Genomic DNA, 16,122 nt, shown 5'->3' with positions numbered 1-16,122 from the left:
CCTCAGCCGGGATTTGGTATAAAAGGGGATGAGCCGGAGGGCTCGGGGTGATAATGTTAAGCTAAACCAGTGAAGACCGAAGACCGTCTAGATAGGGCCCTGGACTCCCCTGGATCGCTGCCCTTATCAGGGCCGAACAGGACCGAGCCAGCGGCGTGGTCCCGAGAGCCAGAGCCGGTGCTCTTATCAGAGCTGGTCTGGGACTCCGGGTACCATAAGCCCGACTTACCAGTGTCGGGCTAGATAGCCTCCCCTAGCCCGTTAGTGGAGGACTAGGAGGTAGGCTAGACGTAGCTAGCAAGTGTATCCCCAGATAGACGGGTGAGGGGGCCGATACCCCCTCCAGTGTTGTATGCCCACGATTGTGCTGTGCTGAATAAATACGTGTGCCTCCAACTCCGGCGTCCAAGAGTCCTCAACTATATTACACGTGTTTGAGTTCACTGGCAATGCATTGGGCTCTATGGTATAGAGTCTTGATGAGGGAATTCTTCTGGGATGGATGGTGGTGGGAATCCTGTTTTAGGTAAGCATCCGTATGGGTGGCTTTCCTGTAGACAGAATGGCTCATTGAACCATCAGGTCTCCTTTTAAATAGGACATCCAAAAAGGGTAGCTTGCCATCTTTTTCGACTTCCATGGTGAATCTGATGGCTGGGTGTATGGAATTGATGTGGTCGAGAAATTGCTCTAGAGCAGGCCGGCCATGTGGCCAGATGACAAAAGTGTCATCTACGTACCTCTTCCATAAGGTCGGACGTAGAGTGGCAGTCTGGATGGCGTCAGTCTCAAATTTCTCCATGAAGACGTTGGCTACAACCGGAGATAGGGAGGATCCCATTGGGGTGCCCTCAGTTTGCTTGTAGAAAGTTCCATTCCAGGTGAGGTATGTATTGGTTAAGCAGTGTCTCACCAGGGGGGGGTACCCCCCAGCAGTCAGTCCTTCATTAACCAAGTCTTCAATGATTGCGATGGTGTCAGGTACAGGAACTTTGGTGAATAAGGAAACCACATCAAAACTGACAAGCAGGTCGTCTGGGGACAGGGAAATCCCCTTGATTGTCAATACCAGGTCAGTAGAGTTTAGTACCGCAGAGGTGGTTTTTCCAGTGAAAGGCAGTAGGATTTCAGACAAAAAACGAGCCAGTTTGTATGTGGGGGAGTTGATCGTAGAGACAATGGGACGAAGAGGTGTATCTTCTTTATGTATCTTTGGCAAGCCGTAACATCTTGGTGGCCTGGCTGCAGAAGGTTTCAACGAGAACTCTTTGGTCTGATCAATTAATGCGATTGAATCAAATGATTTGGTTAGTTTTAGAGACGAGGCTGTTGGTGGGGTCTCTTTTTATTTTTGTATAGCTGCCATCGTTGTGTAGTTCTTGAATTTTGTTGTTGTATTCTATTTTGTCCATGATGACAGTGGCATTGCCTTTGTCGGCTGAGAGGATGACAATGTCATCCCTCTTTTTTAATTGAGCTAATTCAAAACGCTCATCTTTGCTGATGTTGCTAGCTGGCATCTTAGCGTTTTTGAGGGTTGCAGAGATTTCAGATCTTGCTAAGTCTGCAGAGATGTGACTCAGGCCCTTGAGAGCTACAGCTACTCTAGCAATTATATCATTAACTGTTATGTGTCTAGGTGTGACTGCAAAGTTTAGTCCTTTAGCTAAAACGGATTTCAGACCTTCAGAAATAGAACTGTTACTGCGATTAATTACGACTTTGTTAACGTCTAGCTTTTAAATGTGTGGGTCCGGTCTCTTGTTTGAGAGGCGGTTGAATTTGGAAATCAAGTTGTCCTTACATTTGGTCGACATAGCAGCAGCTGAAGAGGCAGTCATTTTGTCTACATGTTCCCAATCCGATGTGGACATTGTTGCACTCAAAGATAAGTGTGATTTGTAGAGTGTCTTGTCTAACTGATCTAGATCGGTGCACGTAAGTCTGATTTTCTCTGAGATAAGAGCTAAGCTATTTCTAGACAGAATTCGTTTAGCATTAGAAGAAGTTACAGCAGCAGATGTTAGTGTAAATGCGTTTGGTATTACCTTAGAGTCGCGGCATCTCTTCAGAAAGGTGAGAGACTCGATTAGCTGAGCCTTCTTATCACGGAGCTTGTTGAAGGATCTCAAAGTTATGTGGAATCCCTCCCCATAGAGGCGGTTAAATTTCGATTTAAAGCTTTCGTGACTGCAGGGATTCATCTTCTTGGTTCTTACGCGCACCGATCTAGATCATACACCCAGCCATCAGATTCACCATGGAAGTCGAAAAAGATGGCAAGCTACCCTTTTTGGATGTCCTAATTAAAAGGAGACCTGATGGTTCAATGAGCCATTCTGTCTACAGGAAAGCCACCCATACGGATGCTTACCTAAAACCGGATTCCCACCACCATCCATCCCAGAAGAATTCCCTCATCAAGACTCTATACCATAGAGGCCAATGCATTTCCGACCAGGAACACATTGCCATTGAACTCAAACACGTACGCCAAGCTCTTAAGGCTAATGGTTACTCCGACTACACAATCCGCAAAGCCATCACTCCAACCATCAAGAAGGATCCTGTTGAGGAGCCTCTCAAGACCATCTCCTTATCCTACATTGCTGGGGTCACAAAAAAGATCTCCAAAATCCTGATTAAACACAAGATCCAGGTCCGATTCAACACAGTACATAAAATCCGTGATCTGGTCCCGTTTGTAAAAGATGTGGTTCCAGACATACAGTACCCTGGCGTCTACAAACTTAGTTGCCTCTATGGTAGCAGTTACATTGGAGAAACCAAACGACATGTCTCGGACCGCATCCGTGAACATAAAGCAGACTTGAAACGCGGTAGGACAAACACCTCAGACGTGGCAGATCATTGTTACAATTCAGTGGGTTCACATGATATTGACTCCACCAAGACAGAGGTTCTCTGCAAGCCATCTGGCTCCCATGAGAAATTCGTTCATGAGGCGATCCACATATACAAATACAGAGACAATTTCAACCGAGAAGATGGATTCCGGCTTAGCAATCATTGGAAGGACGTAATAAACCATTTCGGATCATAACTGATTGTATCCACGTTTACGGTGACTTTCGGACCGCGTTCCACTCGCTGACATTGACTATCCTGTATTCTCCGCGGGGAATGGGTCCTTTGCTCTGCTGCGGGCTTCCTTCCATCACTCTCCCATTGACATATTTCGTTGCTTCCTCTTGGTGCCTTTCACGCGACGGTCAGTGGTTTAGTGTATAGCATATTGTATAATAATAAATAGTTTAAATTGTAATGTTTAATACAATGTATAAGGTAATATATAGTATCGTAATTGCATGGTGAATATACAGCAGTGTGGTATACAGTTGGGTGGGTAGAATAATAAATAGTGTAATATTACAATGTATAGTCTAAAAACATATTAGTTTCTGCAGCGCCATATTATTAACATTCTTTCCCTTTATTAATTCTAACCTTACTCCTTCCCTTTGATACTGCTAATCCTGCATAATGCATGGGCATATAATGACTTTAAACCCCCTCGCCAATCCTCCTAATCGCATATCTGCATTTCCCATAAATATGCTAAATTCCTCTTGATATGCACTCCGCAGGGAATGGATTATTTGCTCCGCTGCAAGCTTCCTACCACCATTCTCCCATTGACATATTTCGTTGTTTCCTCTTAGTACCTTTCACGCGACGGTTTATGGTATAGTGTATAACATATTATATAATAATAAATAGTATTAAAGTGTAATGTTTAATACAATGTATAAGGTAATATATAGTATCGTAATTTTATAGTGAATATATAGCAATGTGCTATACAGTTGAATGGGTAGAATAAAACATAGTGTAATATGACAAGGTATAGTCAATAAGCATATTAGTTGCTGCAGCGCCTTATTATTAACATTCCTTCCCTTTATTAATTCTGACCTTACTCCCTCCCTTTGATGCTGCTAATCTTGCATAATGCATGGGCATAATGACTTTAAACCCCTCGCCAAACCTCCTACGCATTTCACAAGTAGTGCTAATCGCATATCTGCATTTCCCATAAATATGCTAAATTCCTCTTGATATGCAAATTATTTTGTCAAGACGCTCTTCGCTCCTCCATCCCAGCATAAATAGTCGCTCCAAGCCTGGAGCGTGACATTCAGACTCTGTCTACTTGACGGACCTGTTCTCCACCTGAGGACGGCTGCTTGCGTTGTGGCCGAAACGTCGTGAGAATTATTTTATTATGTTTTATTTTTTTTTATTTTATTACTTCCGTTCTACGTGACTTTACCGAAAGAACCAAGAAGATGAATCTCTGCCACGATATATAAGGATATCTGAGTCTGCGGACATTTTAAAAACACATCTTAAAATGTATTTATACACTTGTGTGCATTTAGTTTTTTAGCTAATTCAGAAACTGTCAGATATTTTGCGTTTAGTTTCATTGCTTATTGTCATGCCGAGTGTCTGTTGCTGTGTCTTGTGCTTTGAAATCCTTGATTTATAATAAAAAAAATTGCTGGGTTTTTACATGTGGTTACTCGTCAGGAAAAAAAAACAGTTGAGCCACCTTCATGTTGAATGTGTAGTGAGTTCAAGGAGACGTAGACGACGTAGTCGGAGGCACACTTATTTATTCAACCAAAGGGCAGTACACAATACTTGAAGGGGTAACGGCCCCTGCACCCGTCTAACAGGGAGACACCCTTAGTGCTAGCCAGGCTAGTCTGCTCCCAGGTCCTCCACTAGAGAGCTAGGGGAGGCTAGCTGATCCAGCTCTGGCCAAGCTTGGATCTCGGCACCCTTAGCCAACCAGATCGGCTCTTACAAGAGTGTAATGTGAGGATATATCCGGGTTGCTGATGGATCACACCTCGTTACGATGATTGGCTCTGCCGGTCCTGGCCCATAGCCAATGGGGGGAAGTCTAGGGGCATGGCCCTGACTTAATGGGAAGGTGACATCTGTAAGTAGAGGATTGGATCTGCTGGCTTGAGCCACAGCCAATGGGGGGACGAGTCAGGGGCGTGGTCCCGGGAGCGTACGATGGAGTCTAGAAGATTCCATAGAGGTTAACCAGGATTGGTGGAAAGGTACCACGTGACCCGGGTATTAAAAGGGGTGGAGACAAACAACACGTGGTCAGATCTGGTACGAACGGAGGGTGAGGCCACGCTGGAGCGGGGTCCAGGCTGCCACGTGGCCGCACATGTCTCTCTCTCTCCCTCTCACGCTGTCTGTCAGCAGCGTGAAGGAGTAAGATAGGAGTGTTGTGAACGAAAGACAAATAAAGACCGGATTCCAGAATTCGCTTCCACGACCTTTATTACAAGAGCATCGGCTCTGGGCTCTCAGGGCCGTGCCGCTGGCTTGCCCTGGTCGGTCCTTATGTAATGCGAGCAAGGATTGAGGGGGGGCGGAGTCTGGGTCACGTGGGGAGTGGGTGGAGTTAGGGTCACGTGGGAGAGAGGATTTAGGGAGAGAACCGGAAGGGGAAAGGGGAGTTGAGACGGAGTGAAACAGGAGGAGGCCACGCTGGGCAGGACGGAGAGAGTGGCGCGGCTGTGGGAGGCTAGCTGTATACGGGGCAGCAGTGAAGCTAGAGAGTGGAGCAGCGGTGTGGCTGAAAGGTGGAGCAGCAGGGAGACTGCATATCGGAGCAGCAGGGAGACTGCATATCGGAGCAGCCGAGTGGCTGTGGAGAGATCGTGGGGAGGGACGCGGGCCTGAGTGAGGACGCCGTGGTAACGAGATTCTACGAACCCAATAAAGGACAACGGAGATCGACATCTGAGAGAGAGTCCTTTATTACACTTAGAAGGACAGCGAGCCAGGGGAGTCCCAGGGCCTATCCTGCTGGTTTTCGCTCTTTGCTGGTTAAGCTGCAATACTCGACCCCGAGCCCACCGGCTCCCCGCCTTATATAGCAACTTCCCCCCGAGGGGTGGGGCCGTGGGGGATCACAGCGCCGTTACAGCCCCCCAGGGCTAACCGTTGCGGACTTGGATGTAGGCACCCTTACGTGTGCGGGCGCAAACACCCCTTGTGTGTTTGTTGCCCTCCCGTAACACCCCTACAAATGTACAGTGGGTGAGAGTGGAATGTGCCGGCGCAAACATTGAATGCGGTCTTGATGTACAGTGCTTGTTCATTAGCGCACAACATCACTCTCACCCACTGTATGACGTCACCACTCAAGGCCTGCCATAGTGCACGTGATAGACTCAACATGTTTGCGAATGTGCCACTACACGTTGCTATGTGTGTGTCAGCCAACCCCTGGACACCCTTGCAAACGAGATTCTGCATTAGTCTCCAACTCCTTTTCAGAATGAGCAGAAAATACCAGGTCATCAGCATACATAACTTAGTTGACCAATAGGGAGCCATCCCTTGACCGCACCCAGGCATTTCCCATTATATCTGTGCCAAATGGAAATTTATGCGGTACAAGCATTGAAAGCATATTGAGACGATGCTAAATAGTGTAGGGCCCAGAGGACATCCCTGTTCCACCCCAAGGTGAACACAAATGGCTCTGATTCCCGGCCACGCAGCCTTACCCAGGCCTGCCCGCTATCATGAAGGTCCTTGCACTCACCCGCTTACACTCTCACACTCATTCACACACTCACTCTGCAGAACAGGGGGAAGAACATATAATCTTCACACAGGCCCTTCTCCCTGTGAGATTCAAGTGTTGCCACTGTGCCACCCTGCTCCACGGTTCCGCACCTCCGATTAGCACGGTTGGCTACGTACGGTACGAAATGATTTAAACCTACGTACGTACATGACTGGAGAACAAGAATCATAACCTGTTTTATCTGGACTTTATTCCCTCTATACACAGTAGTGTCTGCTTATCAAGGGAGCCCAGGTAAAAGTCTACTTGAGGAAACTCTAGAAAGCAAGGCTTCTGCTTTATCTGAACAAATAGGTATTCGCAAACAAGTTCAGCTTTATATTTTGTTTAACCAGATGGTGAGAACTGAAGAGACCAGGATAGGCTCATTTGTAAGAGTGATGACCAGGGTCACCAAAATGAGAAAAGCAACACAAAGTACATCAATGAAGTAAACAAAACAAAACCCCACTCACACATAAAGAATCGAAAATATTGCAAACTTAACTCAATGTAAAATTTCAAGCTATATATGACATTTCTTGCAGCGCAAATCGGCTTGGTTTAGCCAATATAGTACAATCCATAATGTTTCGGTTAAGCCATGTAAATTATGTGGATAATTTTCATAGTTTCGAGCAAAACGTAGGGTCTGTCGGATGTATGTGGCTGTGAGAAGTATTTTTGCAACCCACCGGTGTGGGACAATAACAACTAGTGCCACTTGTACACCATGTGACAAATTTTTTTTGGGTTAGATTGCGTAAATATAAATGTGTCGTGTGTTGGAAAGAAAAAACCCACAATATTTCCAATTGTAAACATTTACAAACATTTACAAATGTTTACAAATGTTTACAATTGTAAATTGTAAATATGGCTTTACAATTGTAAATGTTATGGGATTACCGTACTCTCCAACACTAGTAACTAATGGGCATGTTTTGTTCACGTGACAAACCTTACTGATTGGCTGTCAGGTGGTCGCGGGTTTAACGACACATATTTACGCTATCTTACCCCAAAAAAACCCTCCGTTGTGGATGATATTGGTCAAGAAAGCCGACTACTACTACGTGTTAAACTGAACAAATGTTATGTCTTGTGCAGCACAACGTTTACGCCGGAGGACAAGCTCTTCGTCATCCAGCGCACTTTTGAGCAGATCAACGAGGCGCTGCGCGGGGTGGTGCAGCCCGACTACGTGTGGTCCATGGACGACCTCTTCCCTGTCTTCCTGTTCGTGGTCCTGCGTGCCAGGTGCTGCCCTTCACCTCCTCATCTCACGCGCAGAAAACGCATAACCTCAAAGCCCTCCCTTTCACTTGGAGTGAAATGTGCACGTTCTCAGCGGTGAGATCATAAAGAAGTCAAGTAGTCGGTGTTCGCGGCCAGTGCTATGATTCGGAAAATAATTTGGGTTAGGTCACGATGTGGTGTGAACAGATTTGTGTTTGAGGTATATCAATTATAAGTCGTGTGATAATAACGAGCCCTGCCCACGCATTTTTTCTGGATTCAAGGCCAGGGTGGAGAGTGAGTGGGCTTGAGGCATGACGTTAGCTCAACACTGGCATGTGGGTGATGTCACCGCCGTGCTGCACTTGCCTGCATTCCAGCTAGCTGGCTAGCCATCCAGATTTTTTTTTACACTACAGTCCTAATTATAAATTGTAACGTGTACAGTTGTTGCTCACTCTCAGAGAGAGAGAGAGAGTGGGAAGGCATCCAGGGCTGGCACCAACAAATTGCCTCAGCTCTGTGGCCCTATATTGGGATGTTTGGTCAACTCCGCGAGTGAGTGTTTATACTTATGGGAGGAAAGCTGGAACAAGCCTTAAAACACCCATGCGTGCGAGGGGGGGCAACACTCGATCCTTGCACAGAGAGGAAATTAATACACACTCTATACCGTTCAGCCGTTTTTACCCTGGCAAGCCAGGAGATGAGGGCCTCGACCCACGGGTAAGGGTTGAGCATCACGAGTGGTGTGATCACGTGGCCACCGGTGCCTGGCTAAACGTTGCTGGGATTTGATGGCAATGGTTTGTCTGGCTGCCCCTGGCCTGTGTAGGATCAGGAATCTGGGATCAGAGATCCAGCTGATCGAGGATTTGATGGACCCCTTCTTGCAGCACGGGGAACAAGGCCTCATGTTCACCACGCTCAAGGTACGAGTCCACAGAAACGTGCCCTTCGAGTATTTGGCTGCTATAAATTTCCACACAATAAGCCACTATGCTCGGCTATCATTTATGGCCAGGTTTATGTTCAATCTGCGTATGCATCTGACGTGTTATTGCGGACTGCGCTTTACCCTATATAATGTATTATAACGCGATTTTTCCATTACATTATGTTCTTCAGGAACGCAACTACAGCGTTATAAGAGAACAAACTGTACACTCATGTATTTACTGATTAATTTTGTTAAATGAGCTTTTGAAAGGTCACTTTTAGGATAATAGCAACAAAATGTAAAAAGAAAATATACTTTAAACATTTATCAAAAGCTACACGTGTGAGTGTTTGCTGGAGTGAGTGTTTGCTGCAGTGATCGTTCGTCTCTCCTGCAGGCTTGCTACCACCAGATCCTCCGCGAGAAGCCGACTTGAGAATGCTCTGCTTGCTCGGCACATCGCCATGGAGTCCCAGGGGACCGGCCTTGTGTGAAACGCCGGTGAAGACGTGGGCACACGTAGTGGAGACGACGCCGGGAACAATATGGCAGGGCCCCAATGCAATGTTTCATGTTACAGAGTGGTCGTCGAGTATCATCAATAGAACTGAAAAAGGGCAGTTGTCCACTGTAGGTACTATTTTCTTAAATATATGTGTTGCTTTAATAAAGATGCGCGATCTAAGGGGTTGTTATACAGTGTTTGTACACAGAGCTTAAATGGTGATTTTGAAAGTTACCTTTTGTGAAGGAAATTGACAGGGACAAAGTAAATGGGATTATATGCCATGTCATATTACTGTCATGGATTTCCCTCGCTTAGAATCGTGATCAACACTGCCGAACATGGCTGTTCCCATTGAATGATCAGAAGCACCATTAAGCAGGATATAAGTAACAATAAATACACAGATGTGCCCCCTTCACATATCTGTCCCCAGCACATTAAAAATATTAAATTGTGTTTATCACATCACATCGGCCACATGGAAGGCTTTATTTTAATTGACCGATTAAAAAATGTCGAATCTGAAACACAATAACGCGGTGTAACGCTGACCAGGAACCTTATGGCAGCGGTGAGGCTGCAGAAGCAGCAGCAGTGAGTGGGGGGTGCGTGGCGACAAACCGGCCAGGTGCTTTCTGCAGCTCTGTGCCCACTGGGTCCTTTTGCTTCACATTGCGCGTGGCCACTCACAGGACACGGAGTCAAAGCGGCAAGCGATGGGAGAAGCAGCGATCCACGTTGGAACCACTGGGCCTGCCTCCTCGTCCAGGCTTGACTCGGACGGTCCAAGAACTGGCATCTTGAAGTTGGCCAAACATCCCAATGTAGGACCACAGAGCTTGGGCATTTGATGTTGACATCGGTTCTGGCTGCCTTTCCTGCTATGCCTGTGGGTTTTCCCCCATACCCCTATCATTCTCTCTCTTTCTCGCTTCCTCAAAGAGGGGATAAACGAATATTGTTTACGTAACAAGTTAGATTCAAAGCTTTTGTGACTGCAGGAATTACTCTGGTTCTTTCGGTAAAGTCACGTAGAAAATAAAATAATAAAATACGACGTTTCGGTTGCAACACAAGCAACCATCATCAGGTGAGAATGGATGATAAAATACAGACACGGGAACAGCATAGGCAGACATGCAGAGAGAGACACAAAGACACCAAGACAAACACAATTTTTGAGGTTTCCTCTGGAAAAGGTGGAGACCCTCACAGACACTTTTGTCGATAACGAGAAGTTGGTACGCACTAGCTTAGGGAACACTTTAATTTGGCTTTTAATAAAAAATATGTAAAGGATTGTATTAATTTTACAAGAGAAGTCTTGCACACTCGTGGAAAAATGGGAGCTGGAAATAAAACTCTATATTAGTGCCTTATTACCAGAACACAGCGTTCAGATTATGGAGATTGAATTAATTAATGTTTTAACAGCCGCTGGAAAGCTACAGTGGTTACTTTTCTTGCCACTGTGCGACAATGATAGGTTTAGGCATCTCCTCACCTCTGTTTTGTTGTGGCACCAGTTTGTGATTCGAGCATGCAGGAAAACAACTGAGTTCAACAAGGCCATTGTACTGTTGCAGTTGCATAGTTAAGATGTTCACGTTCTTGGGTCATACGCAGCATCTTCAGCTGAATATCGCTCCCCAGTTTAGTTTGACGCATCAACTCACAAGTCTCACCTGAACTCATATTGGATTGACCTGTACATTTTTGTCTGCTTATGACATTGCTAATAGATTTGCATAGACCAATATAAATAAGCATCTTTCACCACAAAATGTTTCAAAAGTATTTTTTACACATCCAGTCACCCACATGACCTTCTGGAAGTACACATTTTCAACAGCATTGGATTAACACGCAAACGCTGGACCGGTATTCAACATTCAGTGTCTCATCAGCAGAGCCAGGTTTGCTGGAACCTATGCTGGGGAACTGTCAGATGCTTCCAGGTAAAGTTTAATGTAAACCATACCATAAAATACTTGTTACAAACCGATCATGAGCATCGTCACTTGCATTCTCCGTACGACACGAATTATTTTGCGGTACATGGACTAACAAAAATTTAAGTTACAGTGGGGAGGTTTTTGTGAATTCCCAAATTCGTGAGAAATACGTTTCAATCTCCAAAGCCACTAGGTTGCCGACTTGATAGAGTTGTCGTTGGTAAATTCGATATTTAAACGTCAAACGGTCACGGTCATCTGAGGCGGATTGATAAACTTAGTAAGGGGAGGGAGCCGTCCCGACGTTTCAAAGTTTTAAAATAGGGCCTTACATTAACAACTAAACACCACATTTGTCTTTGTTAAGTGTCAATGAAAGTAAAATGGTCAGTGTCTCAACACGTGAGCCCTCGCCGTGCGTTGTTGACAAAGCCCAGGCACCCACTTCCCATCGCGTAGTTCTACACTGCATAAATGTAAATGAAACTACTCTGAATATAAATTAACCCAAGTTATGTACAAGTATGGATCATGTTTTATTTCGCATTGTTGGTTTTAAGAATTGTACAGTTGTGTGCGGGAGGGGGGGATTCCGCTAAAATAAAATGTTTACAATAAAGACTGAAATGTGGACTGATAGGAATACGGGGCTGCATCGCAATTACTGTAACAGGATATCACTGCGTTTTGTGGGTGTTACCAGTGATGCAATGGATATATCGTTTTTTTCACTTAAATGTCAATGAATACGTTAATTTATATTCTTACGATTGTTTACCCAGGAAAGTCTCGCCGAGTGTCAACTTTTTCAGGGTGGTGCCAAATGATTGAAGTCGGGGCCAACGCGGCTGCTATGGGAAATACCAATGGAACAATTTGCGGGTATTATTTTTTTCTTCAGAATTGGGATATTTGGCCACCGGTTACATAGCATGGGTTTTTTTTTAAGCTTTGGCAGGAAAGCAGAGAGCCCCATGCTTAATCAGGGGGGACAATGCAGAGTCCACAAAGGCTGCGTGAGTCAGTAGTCGAACCCTGGATGTGCCAAGGTGCCACCGTGCAGCTTCACGTCTATAGTTACTCGACCTGTGGTTTGCACTGCCATGTCGGAAGTTGCCACTTATCGGAACCTCCAGGACAGTGAAGTAAACGTACCTAACCTCTTACAAGCATTAAAATAACCGTAATTAATACACGTTAACATGCCTATGTCGTTTAAGATAAATATGCATAAATGGGGGGGGGGGGGGGGGGGGTTGTCCACGTGAAATGTGTCAGGCCCAGCTTATCTGTGATTGGCCTCCCCTTTCTGTGACCTTTCAAATCAATAAAATGTTAACGTGAAATACAGCAGTTACAGCGCAATGTGTGAGCAGTTGGTGGTGTGAGTTTATTATGATTTACGTTTTGGAGAGCAACTCTGCTCTGGCGAAAGTTGTTAGGATGAATATTGGCACATACCAATATCCAAACCTGGATACATTTGTCAGCCTAAGTCTATAAACACTGAACACTACGGTATACAATACTGGGACCATACTGATGTGGTGGTCATGATTGACACACACGTGCCACAACCAGAGGGAGGGGTAGAAACCGGTCCAGACCGGTCAGGCCAACGGTGGTTAGAACCCCTCTGAGGGGAGGGGGCTGGTGGAAACTACGATCCCCCAGAACCCCGCCCCTCAGGGAGAAAGTATATAAGGCGGGTCACTGAGATCACGAGTCAGTCCGTCTCAAGCCGAAACCAGAAGCCGCCTGGAGAAGAAGACCCTGGACCCCAAGCCGCCGACGTCCTTTTAAGGGCCGGGGCTCAGTGCGGTGCCAGTGGTCGAGAGGTTAGGACCCTGAGGTTCCCTCGGCCTGATGTTCTTCTAAGGGCCAGGTCCGGACGGGCCAGTGGTCAGGGACCCACCGGGCCAGCGGTGGGTCAGCCTCCCCTAGGTCTAGCCAGCCGGAGGGCTAGAGTAGACAGAGTTGTAGGTACGATACCTCGGAGGTTGTACCTCCCCAGGTTGTGGGTGAAAGGGGCCATTACCCCTTTGTGTTAGGGTTTAAGTGTAAACTGTTTGATATAATAAACCGTGTTGCCTCTACGAAGACTCCGTTTCCCTACAAGAACATTACAACTGGTGACAGATGTGGCCAAGAACTTCACCTACATGGAGACCAGACAGAAGGCACTTACCAGGGCTCCGGACAGGGAGGCCGATGCCGACGCTGCTCCGGAAGCGGGGGTGCCATTCTCGGGGGACAGGTCTGCAGCGGCGGGCCCGCAATCTCCGGGCCCGTCAGGGAGCTCACCACCGTCGGGATGGGCGATCCAGTCGGCACACGTCTGGCCGATCTCCTGCATGTCGCTGCCTCCATCCTCAACGGGCTCACGCTGGGTGGGCCAGCTGCTGCGGGTGGGGGGCCAGGCCGGAGGTCGAATGCCGTTCCCGCTGGGGTGCGAGGGATTCCCGCGCAAAATTTTTAAATCGCTACCGGGTATGACATAATTTCCGCCCAGGGATATGTCACTGCTGCCGGGAACGCCACAGCCGGAAGCGACGTCACTTCCACCCGGGGTTTCGCTACTTCCTCAGGAAATGACGTCAACTGCCCCGGAAGTCACGTGCCCCAGGGGGCGCGCATCACTTCCGCCCTTGCCGCCCTCCAACCCGAGGCTGCCACGTCATCGGAGATGCGACCGCCGCTTCTGGCGGACATTCTGGCGGACATTCTGGCGTCCGACGGCCCTACAAACGCCACACTTGGTGCGCATCTTGCCTCGGCGGGGGACTACATTCCTGGCCTGCAACAGTGCTTGCCGTCTCTTCAAATCTTCGTGGCTAAAGGCGGAGACTGGGCAGCTTTTGCCCGACGGTTCGTGGCAAATGCTGAAACGGCAGGGTGGACTGCGAACGTGGCTCTCCGAGCCTTGCCTTCCGCGCTGGACGACACCGCCCTGGCTACGTTCCTCCTCATCCCGCAGAAGGATCGCTCCACGCTACAGGAAGCCCTCGACCGGATTGCTTTGGTGTACGGACCCCCGTCGGAAACCAGGCATCGCTTTGCAAGCCGGACGAGGCAGACTGACGAGACCCCCCTCGCCTACCAAAGTGTGCTGATGGCGTTGGCTCAAGTGGCCTACCCTTGGATGGACGACGTGGGCCTTGACACCGTCGTGCTTGAGAAAATGTTGCTGCTGGCCCATGAGTTAAGAATCACCATTCACGTCAAGAACGAGGCGAATCTCTCCTCACTGCGTGCTGCCCACTACCTACACACGGAGCTTCTCCTCCAGCGGGACGAGCAGGTGGCGGCGTGTGCCACTCACGTTGCCGCGCCGGAGAACAAGGTCCTGGATAACCAGGCCTTCGCATCGCAGCACGCCGCGAGCTGGAGGGCAACTGACCGGCCTCGCCAGGATGAGCCTCGGCGGAGACACGGTTCCCCACGGGCATGGGCCCGCATCACATGCTACAACTGCGGGCAGCAAGGTCATCTGTCATCGGGCTGCCCTGCCCCTCGACGCCGCGCTCCGGGTCGGCCGCCGTCGTCCCTCCGCATGCCTGCTGCTTCACGGGAGCAAGTCGCGACACCTCACGCATTCAGCCCCTGCCCTCATCTCACACTCCTCATTTCCATGTGCCGCTCTGTCGCGTTGAGTCGAGTGGTCAGGGCCGGGATAGCGTTGATGTTCGGCAACCACTCCGACCGGTTCAGTGATCGGAGTTGGCCCACAGGGTTGTCGCCGCGGTTACAGGCTCTTCCGTTATCATCGGCGCCATCAAGGGAGTTGAATTTCGGTTACTGGTTGATACAGGTGCTTCAGCAAACCTTAATTTATGACCTCAATTACAACGTACTGCCCCAGAGGTGTCAGGCGCTCACCTCGGTTTCCGTCCCTTGCTTTGCAGCAAATGGAGGTTCCCTGGGAATTATTGGCCAAATAAAGGCACAAATTTGTATTGGCGATATTAAATTAATGGGTCCCATTTTGGTTTCAGAGACCCTTGCCGTCCCCTGTTTGCTGGGCACAGATTTCCTCGGTAAAATGCCCATTAAAATTTTGATCGACAAAGGCTGCATTGAGCTCCCTTCGGGCTGCCGGATGTCGTTCCTGCCCTCACCCACCCGGCTACACAGGGCTTGCGCAACCGTTCAGGCGATGGTGTCCCAGACGGTTCGGATTCCGCCGGGCGCGCAAATGTTAATTCCGCTTCGGTTGCGGAAACCGCTCGGGTCGGAGACGATGTCGGGTATTTTGCTGGCTCCTTCCAACACGGCCATACGGGGATTGGAGCTGGTGGTAGCACAGACGCTTGTGCCTGCTGAGGGCCAACCCTTCATTCAGGTGCTGAATGCAGGGTTGCGGACAAAGGTCGTGCACCAGGGGGCTGTGATTGCTCATGCATCACTGCCACTCCACACTGACTCCATCGTGGCTCATGTGGATGGTAGGCCTCGGTCCGAGGCGCATTCTGACACCGACGATGTTTTGATGGATTCTCTCTGTTCTGGGGCTGAAAATCTTCCCGAGTCCCAGCGATCGCGATTGTGTATGCTACTCTGTGAATTCGCCGATGTTTTTAGCAAGTACAAATTTGATATCGGGTGCACTAATCTATTGAACCACCACATTGATATGGGCGATTCCACTCCCATTCGGCAGAATCTGTTTCGGTTGAGCCCGGCAGAGAAAGAACATGTCTGGTTGGCTGTGAATGACATGCTGGCCGCGGAGATTGTGGCTCCTTCGACCAGCCCATGGGGTGCACCAATTGTGCTCGTAAAGAAACATGATGGCAGTTTGCGATTTTGTGTGGATTTTCGAAAACTCAACAAAATTTTGCTGGCGGAT

At 48.1% G+C, this 16,122-nt stretch overlaps 1 protein-coding gene across 3 annotated transcripts in view; it reads left to right on the top strand.

The window, feature by feature from the left end:
* Positions 1–9,945, top strand: part of LOC133347936 (alsin-like) — a 92,401-nt gene extending 82,456 nt beyond the window's left edge. For 2 of the 3 annotated variants that reach the window (XM_061560694.1, XM_061560693.1), the window contains exons 31-33: positions 7,742–7,891; positions 8,706–8,802; positions 9,208–9,945. In XM_061560694.1, coding sequence (XP_061416678.1) covers positions 7,742–7,891; positions 8,706–8,802; positions 9,208–9,246 — 286 coding nt within the window. In that variant the 3' untranslated portion in view covers positions 9,247–9,945. Of the gene's footprint in view, positions 1–6,987; positions 7,426–7,741; positions 7,892–8,705; positions 8,803–9,207 lie in introns of those variants that run through there. The other variant, XM_061560695.1, reaches the window with a different exon arrangement.
* The last annotated feature ends 6,177 nt before the right edge of the window (positions 9,946–16,122 follow it).

The sequence above is a fragment of the Lethenteron reissneri genome, chromosome 26 (genome assembly GCF_015708825.2).
Source record: "Lethenteron reissneri isolate LAM-NWPU_2019-01 chromosome 26, ASM1570882v1, whole genome shotgun sequence".
Classification (NCBI taxonomy): Eukaryota; Metazoa; Chordata; class Hyperoartia; order Petromyzontiformes; family Petromyzontidae; genus Lethenteron; species Lethenteron reissneri.
Note: the sequence above shows the minus strand (reverse complement) of the source record. Positions and strands in the feature narration are given on the sequence as shown.